Here is a 16,757-nt window from a genome sequence, read left to right on the forward strand (position 1 = left end):
ATTATGAACGAAGGCATATCAAATAAGTGAAGTCTTCCTTGGGAATATGATTTTCATCAGTCAGTCGTTTATATTCTGAAAACACTCTTCCTATACAGTTCATCTGCACTTTATCACAAGTCTACAACAAAGCTTGAGCTTCTGAATCTTCAAAATATTTTTCGAAAGTCCTCTTGAGAACCTTGCCATGATAGGAGTAGACTTCTCAGAAGATGAAGATAAAAAGTGTGTGTCGAAGTATTCGTCCAACCACCCATACACATAATGGAAAGGAAGAACAATTGCACAATCCCCTGAATCATCTGCACTAGAAATTTCGTTCAACCCCTTATAAATGCTAGCCAATACTGGAATTGCTAAGCTGAAGGTACGCACTACGTCATTCAACTAGCAACTTTGAAAACCCTAGTCTGATCAAAGTAACATCATCCTTGGGAAATATGAATTTGCATAACCAATAACTAAGGGAAGCAGCCAAGTATGATCTTTCTATATCTTCATCAATTACACCTAAATCTTCAAAAAAACCTTGCTCCCCATTAGTGTGTTTTGATTCCACTACAATAATACCAAACGGATTAGAGTCTTCCTTTGGATTTTGTGATTTGTTCCATATTATTTTCCTCGAAGGCCTTTTGTACTTGAATGGCTCTTATTACTAGTATCTTATCGAAGCAGTCATCCTTACTCTAGATTTTCCTTTAGCATTTAAAATTTTATGGTATGCTAAGAACAAGTAGCGACAAATGTGTGGGATATAAGGCGAGCGTTTTTTGTCTTTTTGTTGAGACTCTCTATGCTTAGTACAACCTCATCATAAAAGCGACCTATAATAGGAAGACTGCCGATTTCATGAAGATCCCAAAGGGAAATAGACATTTCTCCTTGTGAGGTATGAAAAGTATTTGTCGCAGGATACCAATACTTACAAAAGGCTCGGATGACTGAAGCATGCCGATCGTAGCTAAATAATGAGGCGAATACGGCATTATACAAATTGACACTCTTTAGAACTTGAGTGTTTCTACTTAGCACATCTTCAAGCCATTCCGAGTAATACTCAGTAAATGTAGATTCACCAACCGTTGGGAGGACAAAACTCCAACTCAATGCTCCATTATGGATTTGGTCGCTAAGAAGTTTGTTTGCCCCTAACGATTCAGTCTATGTATGATGTGAGGACTCTAATTGTAAAAGTTTGGAGTGAAGGTTATACCTGTAGACTTGGACTTTTTGAAACTCCTTAGTTGACAAAACACCTCTTGAGACGAAGATGGGGTATGGAGAGAATCGTCTCCTTTTGGCACCTCTAAAGCTAGGATGGGCGTGCCTACAAGCAATGTAGTTCCTTCGTCCCAAGCATCACTTTCATCCTCGAGAATGATAACAGTTGTCACATCCCGGGATCACTCCGCTGTAGCACGATATTATCTGCTTTGGGCCCCCCTCTCTACCCTCATAGTTTTGTTTCTGGGAACTCACGAGAAACTTCCCAGTGTATCACCCATCCTGGGATTGCTCTAGCCCCAACTCGCTTAACTTCGGAGTTCCCATGAATCCGAAGGCAGTAAGCTCCCAAAAGGCCTCGTGTTAGATGGAGGTGGGCATGTACATATATGGCACATCACCCCCTCTCCGTTGGTCGATGTGGGATGTTACAATTATCACCAAGTTGAAAGAGATGGATCAAACCCAAGCAATTTTGACGGTTATGTCCTTCATTTGTCTTCAAATTACCATATATATATATATATATATATATATATATATATATATATATATATATATATATCAGTTCCATATAAACAATACAAGAAAAATGTATGTTGGGCAAAAGGAAAGGAAAAAGAAAGTTATAAGTTTGTTACTTCGACTGGTGGGTCATATAGTTGTTTGATGGGTGTTCTTCTCAAAATTGATCAGGATGTGTCCCTGTAGCAAAATAAGCGAAACAAAGACATGTCCTTGCACCAGCAAAAAGAAGGAGTAGGACTGGTGGGTCATGTTGTAGTTTGATGGGTGTTCTTCTAAAAATTGATCAGAATGTGTCTCCGTAGCAAAATAAGTGAAACAAAGACATGTCCACCAACAAAGAAAAGCAGCATGACTTTAAAAAAAAAAAAAAAAACTAAAAGAGCAACAGGTGTACTTACGATTTGATGTCCATACAAAAAATATATAATTTTTAAAAGGAAGGAGGAGTTCTTGATGTACTTGTCTTCTTGAGTCATTGTCTGCAAATAAGAAAGAATAGTGGAATTAATTCCACGCTCTTGGCAACAAAAAGAGTTTCAATAAGTGGTTCAAAAAGGGAGTTAAAGCCTACCACTTTAGTTGCACACTTGAAGTGTCACATGCATAGCAATTGGTGGAAATATTTGTCAATATTGCTTTGACAATATCTCTAAGCAAAGATTCCTTGCGGTGGTGCCCATTCAAAGATTGGACAAAAGAAAAAAAAAAAAGATGATAATAATATAGGATTCCCATGAAGGGGCAGATAAAAAAAAGACGATGCACTTCAGCCACAAGCAGCGCTTCAAGACACATTCAAAGACGGATGCAATAACTGTTGTATAATTAGGGCTAACCTTTAGTTTCTTTTATGGTTGAAACTGAGTAATGCCTAAGAATTTTCTTATTTGATAGTAAGACTATTCAAGGCAATATGAGATTTATGAAATCGCGGCTTCCTTGTCCGGGTTCTAATATTGTACGAAAAAAAAACTCAAGATGGCTTCGACGTACAGACCATATCAAGTATAAAATCTCAATAGTGCCTACCCAATAAGGCTCCCAAACATTAAGGAAAGAAAGAGTTGCATTAATGGGGATTAATTCCAATGGAAAAAAAAGAAAACAAAGAAAAAAAAAGAAAAGGAAACCTTCAATGCAAATCAAATTGATATTGCTCGATTGATATCATCAGAACGTGTTTGAGTCAATTGCAATGACTTTAATGACACACAATCACATTAAAAAAACAAAACATAAAAAAAGGGCACAAGAAATGTTATTGGATCAATGACTAGATGATCACCATCAATAGTTACTTCAAGGTACACCTCTAACATGTAACAAGCACATATCTACAGCGTACCGTGAAGTAAATGCAGACAAAAAATTTTTGGTGAATTAAAATCCTTTAAGTAAGGAAATAATTAAGGCTTAGTGGATTAAGTTATGGGTCCCACAGTTTGTACACGTGGAATATGAGTCATCAAAATTGAATTAGTTGTCAAAGGTGACATGTGTCGACATTCGGAAAAGTGCATCAAACGGTTCAAATTGAAGACAAAACTAAAGGGAAGAATCTTCTGTGATTGACTTTGATTTAAATAAAATATTAATCAATTCAATCAATTAAAGATAATTTGGTTAGATTGCCAAATTATCGGAATTGGTTTTAAATCAAATCAAAATCCCACAAATCAAGGTCCTAACGAGTGAAAGCCATTGAAATCAAGAACCCTGCAGGAGCCTGTAAATAAGAGGCCTCAAAACAAAGGAAGGGACCCTTAGATACACCAAGCACTCAGAATATCCAGAAAGCTCTCTGCATTCTTCACCTCACTTGGAAGAGCCACCAAGCACAACAAATACGTGCCAGTTCCTCCCTAGAAAAGTCCAACCACAAAACAAGCCTCCTGCTACTCATTCGATCAAGATCAAGCCTTTACGGCCCTTGTATCAAACACAAATTTTCTTTAAACACTTTGGAGATCGAATGAGAGGATTTCATATAGTGATTGTAACCCTAAATTTCATTAATACAAATATTATTCTGTACACGTGTTCTTGTCTCATTTGTTGCAAGATTTTTGTGTTTATACCAATAAACAGATTAAAGCCATTAATTGGCCCAAAACCATTTATAAGACCCCGATTTTCCCCATAATTTCCTTGACTCTTATCTCTACATGGATTATCCTAGCCCTGCACAACTAGCACACTCATTATGATTTTTTGAGTGACTTTAAGAAAGATCTTTCCATCCTTAGAACAAAAATTATACATCGATCTCTCCAAAAACTAGTGACTTTAAGAAAGATCTTTCCATCCTTATCACTCACGATTAAGAGACATAAAGTGGGGTTAGTAGTAAAAATCTAGCACAAAAGAGAAAACCTTAGATTTGAAAATAAACCATAGTCACCACATGCATCACACTTGTCACGCCAAAATCGTAGGTCCACAACCATCAACGATTAGCCGGTAACAAGACGTACTAAAGATTTGAACGGAAAATGGGTGAACAAGCCACTTGGACAATGTGCTCCCATAATTCAAGCAATGAGTTCAAAATGTAGTTTAAATGCATATGCACACCACAACGTGTCACCAAGGAAGCACGATGGAATCGACACCCGAATGAGGAGCAGAGGATGGTGGTTGAGCATTGGTTGTGAGATGCAAGGACTAGTGATGGGTGGAGGACACCATAGCAAAGAGGGGATAAGGGGAGTGTAGAAGTGAGAAGTGGAGGCTAAAAACCAATGTCAATGGGTGAGGGAGAAAGTGTAGATTTAGGGTTTCTAGATTTGGGCAAAAATTAGGGGAAGATAATTTGAGGGTAACGAGAAAAAGGAGAGGGATTCGAAGAAGCAAAAGCCCCACATTTGAGACGTAGCTTAAGGAAAAACACCCATTTCAAGTGGGGAGGAGCCACTGCCTCTCGATTTTGGGGTAAAGGAATAGGGCTCTCAAGGGTTGAACCCATAAATAGGGCCTAAACTATAACAACAACAGAACTCTACATACTCAAACTGTAGGAAAAAAACTCATTTGACTTTTTAATGGAACCAAATATAGCACACAAGCCTTGTAAAACACCAAGAAAATTCAGAAACAAGAACAAAAGAAAATAATTTAAGTAACAAAGGAAACCTAGTGGAGAAGACCCATGAATTTTCTCCCACAATTTCACCAATACATGGCTATGGCTATCAAAAGAATAGAATCATTGAACAATGTATGAAAGAATCATAACTCCTCAAGAGAGAGACGTCGATGAACAATGTATGAAAGAATCATAACTCCTCATGAGAGTCCATGGCATACAGTTCACGTATGATGCACAACTCTCGCTATTCTGCGATTTCAGCCTTAACATATCCCTCGGTTCGCGATGCCTTCTCGTCAATGCCAACGAATTTGGTAATTGGAAACCATAATTTGTTTAATTGGTTTGGCCTGGTGGGGTTGGTGGTGGTGGTGGTGGTGGCTAAGGGCTTCTCTCTCCTATTTTTTGGACCGAAATGCCCCTCAACAAGTGATGGAAGTTATTCTAATTTGACAGAAATTGGGAATTGTTCTTGAATTGGTTAAATTGAAAATCATAGGGACAAAAGTAATCAAATTAAAACCACAAGGACTGGTAAAAATGATAAATCACAAGGACCAAAAATAACATTTTGCCTTCGGAATCAGAACTTACAAATTGCAATCCTACTTTACACGGCAAGAGACCGGACGACAAATTGTTGAGACAGTCAATTGCACAAACCCCTAATTCCTAATTATCCTATTTGTTCGATAAAAAAACAAAAATCCTATTTGTGCAATTTTCCAAAAGAAAAAAAATGTATTAGTTTGAAATGACTGTAGTGGCCAAACATGAGAGGCAGAGCAGAGAGAAAAATCAAGGGCATGAGATGGAAAAGCAAGTCAAAACTAGTGATAAAGGCAGCAGGCTTGCAGTAATAAGCTCTCACTTGGTTACTCCTCAAATCCCCATGGCTGCTGCTTCTGAGAAGGAGGCTGCTCTTGCGGCCGTTCCCTCTGATTCTCCCACCATGTATTTTCCATGCCTTTTGTTTTCGCTTCTTTTTTTCTTGTTTTTGTTTTTGGGTTCAGATTCTTCGTCTGTATTATCTTTTTACTTTTTACAAATAACGTAATCTGTTTGATTAATTAATTTTTTTTGCAGATTTGACAAGATCATCAACAAGGAAATACCATCTAAGGTGGTTTTTGAGGACGATAAGGTGCTCCCGTGTTTTTTATTTTTATTTTTATTTTTAATTTATATGATTTGTTTTTCGTATTTTCCGTCTCTGTTTAGTGAATTTTAGTGAGTTTTCTCTTGTGTTGATTCATGCTAAAATCTTGCTGCTAACCACATTCTGCTTTGGAGTACCACATCTATAAGTTTGGGGCTGAAAAATGCTTAAACAAAGGAGCTTCCATTTGTTCATGTTTATAAATTTCATGTGAAAATATTTCTGATCCAATGGCTGAGATACTATTACCTAAATCTTCTATTAACTTAGCAATTTAATTGTATTTTTTACAATATTATGCATATATTAGTATCTCTCTTCCTCTAAAAATTACCAATCTCATTGTGATTTTGTTAGTGAAGTTAATGGAATTGCATGTTTCAAAATATTTGGTGTACTTGAGTTCCCAATCCTGTCCTTATCACTATTGACAATAACTTTTGCTCATAACTTAGGGGTTGCATGGTATGATTTCAGTTTATTTATTTATTTAAATAAATGAATAGGAAATATTTTGAGGGACATGAGAGATGAGAGAGAATAAAAAAGCTAAAACTAAAAAACATATATTTATAATTTCTTTTTAGTTTTTAAAATTCAAAAATGCATACTATCTCCTCTTACCTTTCATATCTATAATCTCTGTCATTGTTTTCTTCTTTACCCTTGATTGAAAACAAAAACAAAAAACAAAGAACAGAAATGTTACCAAATGGGCCCTTAAGAGCTGCAAATTGGGAAAATAGTGGATGCATATAGCTTATTTTCTGATACAAGGCCAAAACTTTTGAGGAGACCACCTAATCAATGTGATTAATGGAGATTCACTTGCTTCCTTAAGGCTGGGATGTATAATAATATATATATAATTTATAGTATGTAAACATTCATTGAGATCTGTATTCTTACAATCTTGTTTAATCAAAAGCTGTTTATCTTCATCAATGTGTTTTTAATATAGTCACCTTATTTCTGGGTGTTATATTGATTTCACAGTACCCATTTTCTGGTTATTCACCCCGCCCTTTTATTTATTTTGAATAGGTCCTTGCTTTTAGGGACATTAATCCCCAAGCTCCGACACACATTTTGATAATTCCCAAAGTTAGAGATGGCTTAACTGGACTCGCTAAGGTACTTGCTACTGACCTTTCTTTTTCCTTTCTTTTTATGGTGTTTTCCTTTTTCTCTCTTGTAATAATAAGCAATCCAAGGAGGGGGAACACATACATTTCAGGAACTTGATAGGTTTCCTAACAATGTGCACTTGAATTTTTTTTTCCAAAAGAGTAGAAAGCGTCAACACTACTTTATATAGTGTATTAGAGAAGTGGCAAACTAGTAGACTAGCCACAGCAACTTGCGCTTGATGATTAACAATTTAAAAGAAAAAAATAAAAATACATTTGTGTGTATCGTGGTAATAAACGCAAATGGTTTATATCAACTATATATCAAAAAGCTTAAATTTTTACCTCACTAGGATGCAATTCTAGTTATATGTGCATATTGGACAATGTCAAGGCAAAGCCTGACGATGGTCAGTGTGAACGTGCATGCCTGTGGTCTAATCTCCACAAAATCTGCAATAGAAAATCTTACAACAGAAAATGTAAGTAAAAAAAATTATGGAGTAAGTGAGCAATCTTCATGGGAATGCTAATCCTAGTCAAACTATGAGAGGAAAACAGTGTGGTTTTAACAGAACTGTCTTTTCTGAGATTTTCTGCATTCATGCACTGCTTTATTGTGTTAGTGTTTCTGTTTTCGGAAGGTAGAAGAAGGGAGTGGTTCGTGGGAACGTGTGTTGTGATGGCTGTTTCTGTTATGCTATCTGCTTGGATAGCTGTCATGTCTTAAGAGTATTGGTGTGGTAGTCTGATTTCTTGTTGTAGTTTGGTGGCTGTTTTAAATCATACAGTTTGCAAGTCTGACCGTTGGGCCAGAGGACATCTTGTCATCTGATTCTTTTTCTCTTTCTTCATTTAATGAAAGTGTGTTTTTTTAAAATAAAAAAAGAAAATGTTATAACCAATGAAGAGCATACTCTGCTTGGATTTCATAGGACCTTACTAGAGTTTATCAAAACGATTAATGCAAGTGCAACAAAAACAAACAACCAAACCCAGAGCTGTTAATCCATTTCTGTTTCCGTATTAAGAGCCAATTGCTATTTAGCATACAAGATTACTTCACAATATGGCAGACATTCAGTGAAGTAATCTAGTAAGTGACTTGTTCAACACCCACAGTGCCAGAACACTAATTGTGATCTTAATCACCCCAATGGTTGTGATGAGCCAATCTATATAAATTAGCCATCACAGTCAATCAAATGGTTTTTCCAATTCTATTATCAATGTGAATTAAGATTTTAGTGCAGAAAGAACCAATGATTTGTGCTGCTGTGCACTCGTAATGGTATGGACCATGAATTTCCGGAGCCAAAAACCTTTTTTGCTGCAAAATGTTCAGTCTCCACAGTAGAATCAGCAACCTAAGTTTACTTCACACTTGTTCAACTCATGGCTCCTCCCGGAATCTTGATTCGACTGGAAGTCAGAAAGCATAGCCAACCAGTATTATATCCTCATGTACATAGATGAGCATTTAATCTTTGGTTCTCAATTGTTTCTGTATATGCTTCACTGCCCTTCAATGCGCAGAATCTAGGTTAGGCAATAGCAATTAAACCAAAGCTACAACCTGTAGTCTCCTATTCTTCCCATGTCTTTGGACAATGGTCCTTGAAAATTTGTTGAAGGGTATGTTGATTGTGGTTGAGCTTAATATTTTTTATTTTGTGATTGTACCAGAACTTCATCACAAGGAGATAATTGGCCTTTGACTATGAATGGAAAATCATAAAAACTTCACTTTCTTTCGCTATGCTTTGCCCTTCAATGTTTAAGATCTGGGTAGACTGATAGCAATTAACTGTAGACATCTACTCCAGTGCAACGCATGACATGCATAAGGCTTCTAGCCTCCTGCCAAAGCATAAGAAATCTTCCTCAGATGCTTCTCTTCTTCTCGTCTCGGGGCACTGATCCAAAAGGGAATCCTCCGAAGGATTAAAAAAATAAAAAAAATTTATTGTACTCATGCATAGCAAACCTAATTTATGTATGATGATTTTGATAGGGTTAATATCCTTTTCATGTGATCTTGTTAGAGTTTCATCCCAAGGGCGTAGCTAGAATTTTATTATGATGGGGAATTCATGCTTCACACATAGTGGGAAATAGGAAAAACTGTTATTTGTTTCTCTATGCACTTGCCAAAGCTCACAAAGTAGCTCTTTTATGGGGGTTTTTGATGCATGAATCATTGAAAGATCCAAGTTAGTTATTTTATACACTTAAGGAATTCCAAAAGACATAATTCAACACTTCAGACATTGATCATGTGACATACAGAGATTCAGAAATAATGGATAATCAGGGTTCGAAGTAATTGACCTAAAAATACATGTCTAAATTGCCTTAGTTACATGAAAAGAACAAAGACTCCCAATCATGTGGTGCTTGAACTATGCTCCAGCATCACCTTCCATACTTTGATATATTGTTGTAGTAGTATCATATTTGTATGTGACTGAGGGTTTTACAAAATAATGTTAGCTAGTAAATTTGTGCATGAGCGACTTAGTGGTTCTGTATTTTGAAAGAGTTGGGTGATTTTAGAAGTTATATGTAAATTAAAAAGAAAAGAAGAAGAATAGATATGTGAGACTTTGACTGCAGTAAGCTTCTTGCAGCATCACTCCATCTCCAAACAGTGGGAAACGCCATTAGCAAGGTTTGGTTTTACTGAAATATTAGAATAAGATGAAATGTGGGATAAAATGGGATGTTTAGTGGATATTAATGTTTCCTGTCATGGATATAAGGAACCTATCATTTCTTCACTCCCCCTTTACAATAAGTGGTATTTTTTATATGAGTATGTGCTTATTTAGTCTTGTAATTCATCAGTTCATAATTGACAGATTACACTCTGTTGTGGAACTCAATGTAATTTTTTGCTAAATTTTATGTTTTCCAGGCAGAGGAGAGACACATTGAAATTCTTGGTCAGCTTCTCTACACTGCCAAGCTGATTGCCAAGCAGGAAGGTCTTGATGATGGCTTCAGGATTGTGATTAATGATGGGCCAAACGGATGTGCGTATTTATTCTTTCTTTACTTTAAGTGCTTGGGATTGGTGACTTATCATTAAGTCTTTATCTTCGAACCCTTGTGCTTTCTCAGTGTAAAATTTTTGAACTTCATAGTGAGTGATGTGTTCCTGCAGGCCAATCCGTTTATCACCTTCATGTTCATCTCCTTGGAGGACGTCAATTGAACTGGCCTCCGGGCTAATGAGGAGACGTGCTCAGATGTTTTGCAAGATTTCCACTGGAAGTCTGTATTGGCATGAAACTAGTAGTTTATTGATTGGAGATCTCGAACCAGTTATGAACTTGTGGTGGTTGGTAAAAACCTTGTTTCTTGAACCATACCATATGTAAGTAATAAACTGGTCCCGATGGTTTGGTTGTCATGTTTGAGGTTCTTTGTCAGTTTTATCATTTCTGTCATAAACGTCAAAATTGGTTTCTATGGAAAGACGATATTGATATTCCAGAGTGCTCATGAGCTCTAGCTCAGGTGGCTTCGGAGTTGGGGTGAGACAAAATAGGTCCTAGTTCAGTCTTGCTATTAATTGCATACATGCATTGTGCCTAAAAACTTTCTAAATGGCATACAAGCCTCCACCAATTTTTTTGAACAACCAATAACGTCCAAAATAAACTTTTTTTTTATCACTCAAAGACAATTCACACTCTACCTTACCTTAAAGAAAAAAAAATCCACCTATGTGTACTTTAAAAGGTCATAAAACATTTATGATTTGATATGGTCCGGCTTCGCACGGAGGAGTTTAGAGTGAGAAGTTTATTTGAGGGGTTCAATCCAATCATCAACAAATGTGAGGAAATTAATGAACTTAAATATTTTAAATGGTTTGATGGTGGGATTGAACGCCTCAAATAAGCTCCCGACTTTGCAATGCCTAAAAACCGAATTGGTCCAAATCAATCTAGTTAAGTTTGTTTATAGTCTAATTTGATTTCTGCGAACACATTATTTTTTTGGGCTTGGTACACCGTTTCAAATGCCCACTCCTATTCATGATTGATCAAGTTGGAGCAATTGGACAAATTAATTTTGTAGTGACGCGTGAGGCCTGAGAGTATTATTATGTATAAATATTTAAATGCTCTAGGCTGTAGGAAGAGAAGAGGGAATTAATAATGGAGAGGTCAAGAGTATGGAGAGGTGTCAGTGGAAGCAGCAGCAGCAGCAGCATGTTTGAGAAGAGCCGATGCCACCTGAGAGACAGAGATGATGCAAATTCTTTCTGGTCGAATCTGAGACCTAATGTTGACCATGGTCAACAACAACAGCATGCTCATCATCCTCACGTAGCTGACGTGGATTTGAAAACTCCTTCTCCTCCTCCTCATCCTTGCACTGATGATCAAGAAATAAGCGTTTTTGACGCCCGCAAGTACTTGAACAATGAATTAAGCATCATCAATGACATCGACACCCAAAAGGTAATAACAAATGTTTATAAGTAAATTAATTTAGCGAGATTTAGACTATCGCTTGTATTCAAAAAATTATATTTACTGCATGCGTGCAGGTTTCTGGTGAAACAGTTTCGAGATTTTCTTGGGCCGCAGGTTCTTCAATATCTGCAGTTGATGATGATAATATTAGTTATAGTAGTATGGGTAGAAATAACTACCCGCGAGCTCGTTCTTTCCACGTGGTTGCTGCCTCCGCCACTGCCGCCACCACTCCAACGGCTTCTTCGGAGGCCAGCTGGAACAGCCAGACTGGCCTCTTATCTCGTCCTCGTGGTCCTGCCGGCGCCGCCAACATCACATTCATGACGTCATTGCATAGTGGCAGTGCTGCTAATCATAATGCTGCTCCTCATCCTTATCACGACAATGTGAAGGAGGAGAAGGAGATGAAGAAGAAATTGGGTGTACGATGGTTCAGTATTTTCCCAACGAGAAGATCAAGGAGATGCCCCTGCTCCGGAAAGAAATCGGTTCGAGTTGCTGATCCCGAGACTAAATCATCAATTCCAAACATGTCATCATCAGTCAATCGAGTCGGAGTCGGAGTCGGAGTTAGAGTTGGAGAGAGTATTACCATTAATAATGGCAATATGGCAACCACCAATGTTGTTACAGCCGGCGATTCGAACTCTTCCTTAATCGCGCCGCCGATCGACAACCGTCGTCACCTAGTGTGGCCCGGTCCAGAACGGCGTCGTCCGGAGTGGGATGAGCACCAACAGATCACTGCTAACAATATGCCTAGGCCTACTACTACTAGTGGTGGGTTTAGCTTTCCTATATTGAAAGTGAATGGGATTGGGGGCACGTCCACGTCATCGCCAGTTATCTCAACCATATTCCAAAACCCACCGAATCCTACTTTCACATTCCCTTCTTCAATTCCCAAACCCCCAATTAACATTCTTAATAATAATATTAATCCCAAAAATCATCATCATCATAATAATATTGATGATGACGTGGCAAGCGATGCAAGTTCTGATTTGTTCGAGATCGAGAGCTTCTCTACCACTTATGCCCAAACACAAAATTACTCTCGCACCCGCGGCGAGTCGTTGGATGAGGAGGATGCAATCGGCCGCGGTCGACGCGGTTTGGGTGCCAATATCAACTCGGGATCCGATGGCCACGATTCAATCACGTCAACCGATCAGTACTGCTACGAGCCGAGCGAGGCCAGCATCGACTGGAGCGTCACCACGGCTGAGGGCTTCGACCGACCATCCGATCACCATCATCATCATCAAGATCATGATCGTGATGTTGCCGACGTGGCACAAATTATGAAAGTGAGCAGCAGCAGCAAAGGGAACAATATTGGGTTGTTGAGCTGTCGACGTGAGAAGGCGGTTAGTGTGGGGCCTAACCCAGTGAGATTGATCATGCTGCCTCCTGCTGCTCCTGCTGCAGCACCTGATCAGAATCGACATAGGGGTGGAGGAGCAGGACCTACCAAAACTCTATCACCATCGTCAAATTCCAGGATGAGGCATGTGGGGAGTAGGCCAGGCTTAGCCCATAATAATAAGCCACCGCTTGCAGCTCGGATGTCTGTTCCTTTTGCAACATCCGCACAGCCAGTCATCTGATTATCAATCATCAGTCGTGTATTCGAGAACTAACTTGCATGTTACGGGACAATACTATTTTGTTATTTTCATCAAAGAACTATGTTACTATGTTATTCCCGCGATATACAAGTTTTTCTCGTCATATATTTTACATGCATTGCATTGGATGCTTCTCTTATCCATAAATTCGTCCTGTAAAGTCTAAAGCCAGCATCTCTATCGTCTTTATTCTCTTTTTCCACGTTTTCCCTTTTTCTCTTTTTGTAATTGTGTTGGTATATTATTGATTTCATCATTTTTTTTATTCAATTTTAATTTTATGTGCATGTGTTGTTCTCTTGCATGATGATTGGGTTGTTATGGGTCGTTTTGTCTCTGTTCTTTTTATTGTTATATTAATTTCTTTTGTGTATACGCATCATATGCATAATTGACACCCAAAGGAAAAAAGAAAGAAAAGGAGTAGAACTTGAGATCTCTTCAACATTGTGGTTTTCCTTACTAGATTTCATTGTTTTTTCTTGTTCGTATGTTTCCCTATGTGACTCTATTTTGAGTGTTAAATCTACCTTCAATATATTCAACTAAAAGTAAGAATGAGTAAGCATGTCTAAACTTTCAAAATATTGGAAGACATTTTATGTTTCACTGCTGTCATATAGGGAATTATCAAAGAGTGCTGCTAAACGAACCCTAAAATTAACCGAGTATACCTTCCTACCAAATTATTTATTGAATTACTCATTTATCCCAATGTAAAATGACCAAAAAGGATATATACTTTTCTTCATCTTCTTCAAAAATCTAAGAGTCTGCAAAACCCTCAAAACCCCATTTTTATTTATTTTATCCCATCGCCTTTCTTTCTACTCTCAACTTGTAGAAATCATTTTATTCTCAATCCCATTATAATTTATAAGCCAGTCAGCTAAAACCCTTATTATTTTTTCTATATTTTTCAATTGAGAGAGTAAAATAGAGGTGTTAGCTGGATTTGAAATGAAAAGAAGAAAATATGGAAGACAAAAGAATACACAATATTTGCAGTTCCTTCTGGTTATGTTTGTTAGGGCAATAATTTGCAATGAGTAGCACTTCAAATAATAATAAGAATAATAAAAACAACCAGGCCTCCTCCAACACCTACACCGATTACAGGGAATTCTACCTTAAACAAAATGCTCCACACAACCTCAATCCCACGCATTCATCTCCTCCCACCTATTGCACTTGCAGCTTGTTGCAGTCATGGAAGTATATGCGGGATGGATTATTAATTACGTTGTGAACTAGTCAGATTGGTGATAATTTGATTGGAAATAGAAGGGGTTTTTTTTTCTTTTTCTGACTAAAATTGGCGTCGTTGAGTTTCGTACTTGGGATTCCTTGAATCTATTTCTGAAGAAGAAGATAACTGACGACGTTAGCTTTTGTCCGTTTGCCAAAAATCCAAGCAGATGATTCAGATCCATTAAGGTGTTGTGTGATAGAGTGTATTAGGGTGTACCAGAGGTATATTTGGTAGTTAAATAGGGTGTACTTAGTTAATTTTACATTTTGATTAAAATATTAAGGTGCACTTAGATCATAGGGTGTACTCAGTTAATTTAGGGTTCTTTCAGATAGTCCACAGATGTCGTTCATATGCAAAAACTGTGTTTGATGGTTTCAAATAGTATTTATGTTTTGATGGTTCGGGTTGTACTCAAACAATGGATCCTTGGAAGTGCACTTTGTCTTTCCATGGCACCGTCAAGTATTTTAAATAAGGTGAATGAGAAGGCTCAACCTGACATTAGAGAGGTTTACTTTTTCATTTTGCACTTTCTGTCTTTTGGGCCATGCCAGAGGATTTTTGGGAATGATCTTCTGGAACATCAGCTTCTACCTAGAAGGTACCATGTTTGGTTTTTGTTGAAATTAATGCACATTTGTGCTAAAGAAATGTATGGAGAAATCTAGAAGCTTGAAGAAAGTACTATATCTTGATGGGAAGTTAGCAGCCACATGCAAACCTTGGGAGAATTATCTAGAGAAAGCCACAATTTGTGGCTAGGTGTTAAGCTCATAATTTCATACATATACATGCCCTATTTACTTACTTCTTTTGCTTAGTTTCCTAGATTTCTAAGTGATTTGCCTCCCTTTGTGTGTTTTGTAGGCCAATAGAGCAAGAGAGCATAATTCATGCAATTCAAGCATGTCAAGGCCTGATTTGGATGAATGGAAGAAGAGCTTAAAGACAAACTCATTTTGGCTACAGCCCCCTGCCAGTCCAGTTTCGTAGGTCATATTGCAAGCTTTGTTTCAGCAACCTACATAGCTCGGATGAGGCAACATTCTTCATGCAAGTTGTTCCAATGGGTGTATACTATAACATATCCAAAATTCAGCCCCATTGGATAAATATGGAGTCTGTTACCTAGCAAACACAGAGCCATGCTCAGGATGGATTTTATCAGCGCGCAAAGTGAGTTAGCCATTTGTTTTGGCCTTAACTTCCTCCTCCGACCTTGGATTGGCCCAAATGATATATGGCTGGAAAGAAGACATTCTGAACTTCAAGTTTGAGTGCTTAAAGTCTTAATTTGCTTAAGGGAAGCCCAATTCGTAAGCCCTTGAAATTGCTGGTCATGCTGACCTCAGGATGAGCTATTGTTTCTGGTTGGAAGCTTAGTCATGATGAGCTAGGCATGAGCTATTGAGCTGGTTGGAAGCTTGGTCATGGTGACGTGAAGATGAGCTAGGGCTGCTGGTGGGATTTATTGGTGAAGTGCATCAACCAATTCAAATTTTCTAATACAAATGCATCAACCATTTCAGATTTTATAAAACAAGTGTTGTATGCATTAGCCATATTGAATTCAGATTTTTCACTTCCTTAGGCCTATAAATAGGGAGGTTCTCTAAGCTTGTAAACACACCCCAAGGGGGGGAGCTCTCAAACACTTCTCTAGAGCTCCCTTCCCTTCTCTCCCTCAAATTCTCTTAGTTTCTCTTTCTAGTTTTCAATTGTTATAATGAGATCTTTGTGCTGAAATTTTCCTTAAGTTTTTCTTAGTTCCACTTTACTTTTCATTATGTAAATTCTTTTCTTTAGTTTCAAGTTTGATTAGTTTCCAAGTTTCAATTATGGTTCATGTTCTTATTCATTATGCTTATAAGTTAATATGCTAGTTTGAATGATTGATCACCATTTAGGCTTGCATGTTAGCTATCTTGGTTTGAATTAAGAGTATACACCATGCTTTAATTCGAATTGAACTATGAATAGGAAGAGTATGTATGGACATTCGACAACAGGGATTAGATACATGCTTGGTTGTTTAAATTGTTCTTCTATGCTTAATGGGTTCCTAATGCTTAATTTTAGGTTAGACAACAAATGATCAAATTAGGGAATTAGGAACACAAGGTTATGACCACACACCATGGCTTAACCATACTTTAGCTAGAATCAATCCATTAATCTAATTGAACTTGGGAACTTATTTGCTTGAGTTACTTTCTTATTTTCTTTTTTCCTTCTTTCATGTTCTT

The 16,757-nt window shown here is 37.5% G+C and overlaps 2 protein-coding genes across 2 annotated transcripts; both read left to right on the top strand.

Moving 5' to 3' along the window:
* Positions 1-5,582: 5,582 nt before the first annotated feature.
* On the top strand, positions 5,583-10,630 carry HIT3 (HIS triad family protein 3). The gene is made up of 5 exons (XM_021966496.2): positions 5,583-5,797; positions 5,930-5,987; positions 7,047-7,136; positions 10,050-10,167; positions 10,299-10,630. The coding sequence occupies exons 1-5, from the start codon at positions 5,598-5,600 to the stop codon at positions 10,364-10,366; spliced, it is 534 nt and encodes a 177-aa protein (XP_021822188.1). The 5' UTR covers positions 5,583-5,597; the 3' UTR covers positions 10,367-10,630.
* A 579-nt stretch (positions 10,631-11,209) lies between these two features.
* Positions 11,210-13,541, top strand: LOC110763658 (uncharacterized). The gene is made up of 2 exons (XM_088244437.1): positions 11,210-11,607; positions 11,697-13,541. The coding sequence occupies exons 1-2, from the start codon at positions 11,302-11,304 to the stop codon at positions 13,233-13,235; spliced, it is 1,845 nt and encodes a 614-aa protein (XP_088100563.1). The 5' UTR covers positions 11,210-11,301; the 3' UTR covers positions 13,236-13,541.
* The last annotated feature ends 3,216 nt before the right edge of the window (positions 13,542-16,757 follow it).

Source organism: Prunus avium, chromosome 7, assembly GCF_965620075.1.
Source record: "Prunus avium chromosome 7, drPruAviu1.hap1.1, whole genome shotgun sequence".
NCBI lineage: Eukaryota > Viridiplantae > Streptophyta > Magnoliopsida > Rosales > Rosaceae > Prunus > Prunus avium.